This window comes from Vigna radiata, chromosome 7, assembly GCF_000741045.1.
Source record: "Vigna radiata var. radiata cultivar VC1973A chromosome 7, Vradiata_ver6, whole genome shotgun sequence".
NCBI classification, from domain to species: domain Eukaryota; kingdom Viridiplantae; phylum Streptophyta; class Magnoliopsida; order Fabales; family Fabaceae; genus Vigna; species Vigna radiata.
The window spans coordinates 25,058,356-25,063,532 of NC_028357.1; the positions used below are offsets into that span (position 1 = coordinate 25,058,356).

At 36.6% G+C, this 5,177-nt stretch overlaps 1 protein-coding gene across 1 annotated transcript; it reads right to left on the bottom strand.

Annotated features, from left to right (window-relative positions):
* Window positions 1-3,572: 3,572 nt before the first annotated feature.
* Window positions 3,573-4,852, bottom strand: LOC106766221. Its single transcript, XM_014650966.1, has 3 exons — window positions 4,709-4,852; window positions 3,858-4,244; window positions 3,573-3,758 (listed from the first exon to the last, which is right to left on the bottom strand). Exons 1-3 carry the CDS (start codon window positions 4,850-4,852, stop codon window positions 3,573-3,575), a joined length of 717 nt encoding a protein of 238 aa, XP_014506452.1.
* Window positions 4,853-5,177: the final 325 nt, after the last annotated feature.

The window sequence follows — 5,177 nt, forward strand, 5'->3', positions numbered from 1 at the left end:
GAGTTCAGCTAATCTTGTGCTCCCCCTATTGATAACGGTTCAAAAATTGTTATTTTGATACTTAATTTTGATAATTAATGCACCCTTTATGACTTAGAATTAGCTTGAAAACTCATTATTTTTGCTTTAGTTTTGTGAATAAAAGAGTTGAGGACATGTTTTATGATTTTTTCAAGAAATTCCCTTGATTTTGCAGGTTTTGAGAATGATTTGAAATAAGGATTGAATTATCAAAGAGTTGCAGTGCAGAAAAGTCAACCAGAATGTAGAAAAGTCAACAAGTCAACTAGAAAAGTCAACCAGTCAACCAGAAAAGTCTACCAGTTGACGAGAATACTGAAAAGTTGACCAGAATGCAGTTTTTCAAGACCGCAGGTGGTGCTGAGCGCCAATACAGCGTTGAGCGGTGGCGCTGAGCGTCAGTTTTTCTTGTTTTTCACCGTTTTGTGCCTAGGCGATATTCTGAGTGTCGCACCCATCGATGAGCGGTACTCTAGCGTTGAGCTTCAGAACGTCTCAGAGAATGTATCTTTTGATGGGTTAGGTACAGAAACACATTTTTCAGCCCTTTGGGGGTAGATTTGGAGGTGCTGACAGCTCTCATTTTCGCTTTCTAGGGTTTTCTTTCTTTCATTCCATTGTACACCCAGTTTCTTCCTGATGATGGAGAACTAATATCATTTGTTATTGGGGAAGATGTAACCTCTAAACTCTCTTGTATTTGAATTGTTCTTGAAGATATATGATTTCATTCATTATTTGTTAGGGTTTTTTTCTCTGAATTTAAAGCTTGCATTGTTTAACTCATTCGGTGTCATGATCGTTGATTTTGTCAATATGGGAATGTACGGGGAAATCTAGACATGAAGAAAATTATCTTGATTATGAAATATTACCTAGGAATAAGAATAGGACGGTCAATTGCTTTAAGATTCTGTCATTAATGCATGACTAACTACTAGGGAGACTAAGAATAGTAAACTAGTAATTGGGAATAGGTTTTCTTCGCCGAGGAATCGGGTTTAGAGTAATTTAGAAAGTTGCATTAACATTGATAACAAAGTTGAATTTAATAAGAATAATAGATATATGAGGGTGGATTAGGATGAAACCTCCTATATCTTTATATTATGACTGATGTACAAAACTACGTCATAATATGTTTTAAACTTATTTATAGGTTTGCCACCGTGTTTCTTATTATGACTGATATACAGAGCTACATTAAAATATGTCTTACTTTTATTACAATTTTGCCATTGATCCACTTATTATGATGTATAATTTTTGTACGTCATAATAGGCCAGTCATAGAAAGTTATTTTTCCACTAGTGTCATGTCTATATTTCCTCGTACGTTCCCACATCGACAAAATCAATGATCATGACACTGAATGAGTTAAACAATGCAAGCTTTAATCTCAAAGAAGAAAACTCAAACTATTGATAACGAGTGTATATGCATAAAATAAGAACTTCAATATAAGAGAGTTTCAAAAGAATTACATTGTTCCCTAACAACAAAAATTTTAGTTCACCATTGTCATGGTGAAACTAGATGAATTAAATGAAGAGAATGAAAATATAAACCCTAGATTTGGTAGATGGGAGCTTCCGCATCCAAAAGTCGCCTCCAAGGAGTGTAGAAAGTGTTCTGGCGTCTTTCTCTGCCAAAAGATTACCCTAAGGGTCGCACAAGTTCTATTTATAAACTGTGAAAAATTACAGAAATTGGCCCAAGCCCAACTGCAGCGCTCAACGTTGATTTTACCGCTCAGCGCTAGGTGCAACACTCATATGGGATGCTCATTATTCACGCCTATGCGTTTGGCAGTGCTATTTCTAAGAAGTCCAGAGCTCAGCGGTAGGCGCGATTCTCTTTCCTCCCCTCAGTGCTGGCGCTTAAGCGTCTAACAGTGGATTCCTTCACGAAGCTGGCGCTCAGCGTTGGAATTGGCACTGAGCGGTGGCTGCAATTCTTCCTTTGCACCTTTTTTCATCCTTTCTTGAGTCCAACTCCTTCCTTCTTCACATTTCATCCTTCAATTCTCGTTAAATCCTGTCAAAACAATGTAAAACCAAGCATAATATCTCAAAAACCACCTTTGACTCTCTTGTAACCTAACTAAAGTGTTTTGCATGATTTTAAGCTCATTCTAAGTCATAAAGGGTGTGTTTTGATATCAATTTCAAAAATAAAAATAATGGTTTTTAGACCGTTATCACAACCGCAAACTTAGAACTTTGCTTATTCTCAAGCAAACGAAACAAAACTTAGCCCTCCACATATCATCAAAATGGTTCAACACATTCAAAATTCATTCTTTCACAACAAGTAATTACTCAATTCAGCTTTTCAATGAAATCTAATCAAGATGCATACATGCTTCAATTCATCCTAACTCACATAATATTCACATAATCATATAATCTCCAACAGATGTTATTCTCATGAATGGTCAGTCAACTAAGCATAGATGTAATCATGAATTTTAGAGATCCTTACCAGGCAAAGTGTTTCACTCGATCACTCAAGTGCCTCAAGAGGTCACTCCTTCCCTCTACTACCCACATGTCACATAGAACAAAATTGCCTTTCATCTATTACAATCAACATTCTCACACATAAATGCCATCACAAGGACTTTTTAAGGCTCATAATGAGGTTGGGCTAACAAGAAAAATTGGTTTTTCTAGATCACAAAATCCTTGAGTTAAGAGAGTTATTCAACATTCATAGTTCAAGCACCAACTTTCTGTCACCAATTTCACTCATTCCCAACTTTTCCCTTTTTCTTTTTCTTTTGCATTGAGCTTATCTTTCATGCTTTTCTATTCTTTATCTTTTCTATTTCTCATGCTTTTTCATTCAACACATTAGCTCAATGCTTTTCTTTGCCTTTCAATTCTCCCAACAACCCCAAACTTGAACCTTTATCAATACCATTCAATTTTTCTCAACTCAACTCAAGGTAAAGATTTTTCTCAGCAGGGTTTTCAAAACTGTTTCAGGCTAAGGTTCAAAAAGGATAGAACACATGGTTCTCTTTACTGTGGGACGAAAATTTGGCTAAGTAAGGGCTTCCAAAGATGGCCTTGATCATATGACACAAACACGTAGTTCAATCAATCATAAAGACTCAGGCAATATCATTCATGCTCACAAACGAATAGCAAATATATCAATCAAGCACTTTGGAGCTCAAAAACCTCACAGAACTATGCTCACTCTACAACTCAAATATCAACCATACACCCTGTTTAGCATCATAACCACAATCATAACTCATCATGCATTTGTTCACACAGCTTGTGAACAATTCACCTGTATATAAGCATGTAAAGCAGTCTCAATCATCATCCACATAAAGCATCATCAAGCACACTCATCATGAAATCAACAAGTCAAGTCATCACCAGATAAGGTGTTCAAGCAAGTATCATAAAACCTACACTAGTCACGGAATTCAACCTATTCTAAAAGTTCAAATTACAAAGGAAAAAGAAAATAAAACCACTGGGTTGCCTCCCAGTAAGCGTTTGTTTAACGTCACGAGCCTGACCCAATAACCTTACGGGTCCACCAGCTTCATCACCGGGGAAAGTTGTTCCACTTCTCCTCCCAAGTAATACTTAAGTCTTTGACCATTCACCACCCAACTCTTTTGCAGATCACTAGCAACTGGATTCACCAATTCAACTCCTCCATGAGGATGTACATGTTTTATTACAAAAGGCCCCGACCATTTTGACTTCAACTTTCCACGAAATAACTTCAACCTCGAACTGAATAATAACACTTGCTGCCCAGGGTTGAAAGTTCTCTATATCAACTTCCTGTCATGATAGAATTTTACCTTTTCCTTATAACTCCTAGATGAGTCATATGCATGTAATTGCATCTCTTCAAGCTCCAACAGTTGACTTCTACGTTTGCTTTGAGTTTCATGAGGATCAAAATTTAAAAATTTCAAAGCCCACAAAGCTTTATGCTCCATCTCCACTAGCAAGTGACATGCTTTCCCATACACCAACTGAAAGGGTGATAAACCCATAGAAGTCTTCATAACCGTCCTATATGCCCAAAGAGCATCATCTAATTTATGCGCCCAATTTTTCCTTGAAACAGCAACTGTCTTTTCTAGAATTCTTTTTATCTCACTGTTGGAAACTTCAGCTTGACCATTTGTTTGTGGATGGTAAGGTGACACCACTTTATGTATCACCCCATAATGTTTAAGTACCTTTGCAAGATGAAAGTTACAAAAATGTGACCCCCCATCACTGATGAGTACCCTGGGAGTTCCAAAACATGAAAAATTTGCCTTTTTAAGAATTTAATCACAATATTGGCATCGTTCTTGGGGCATGCTAAAGCTTCAACCCATTTACTCACATAATCAACCGTCACCAATATATATTCATTATTAAAAGATGGTGGAAAAGACCCAAAAAAATCAATACCCTAGTAGGCAAAGACTTCTACTTCTAGAATTCCTTATAGTGGCATCTCATGTCGTCTTGAAATAGCCCCCGTCCTTTGACACTTGTCACAATTTATGGCATGATTATGGGTATCTTTAAACAAAGTAGGCCAATAAAACCCTGACTGAAGAATTTTCGCAATAGTTCATTCTCCATTATAATGGCCTCCATAAGGTGAATTATGACAATGCTAAAGAATTCCTTCTGCTTCTTCTTTCGTTACACATCTTCTCAAGAGATTATCAACTCCAATCTTGAATAAATATAGATCATCCCATATGAACTGCTTAACATCATGTAATAACTTCTTCTTCTGTTGCCAATTCAGTTCTTCTAGAATAACACCTGCAGCTTTAAAATTAGCCATATCAGCAAACCAAGGCCTCTACTGAATATACAAGAGGGTTTCGTTCGAAAAAGACTCCCAGATTTCCTTCTCCTTGCTTGTAACTTCTTTGTTGATTAGCCGAGATAAATGATCAGCAATTAAATTCTCACTTTCCTTTTTATCACGAATCTCCACATCAAACTCTTGTAACAAAAGCACTCATCTAATTAACCGTGGCTTTGAATTTGGCTTTATCAACAAATACTTTATGGCCGAATGATCAGTATAGATAATCATTTTAGATCCAATGAGATAAGATCTAAACTTCTCCAATGCATAAACTATGGCCAAAAATTCCTTTTCC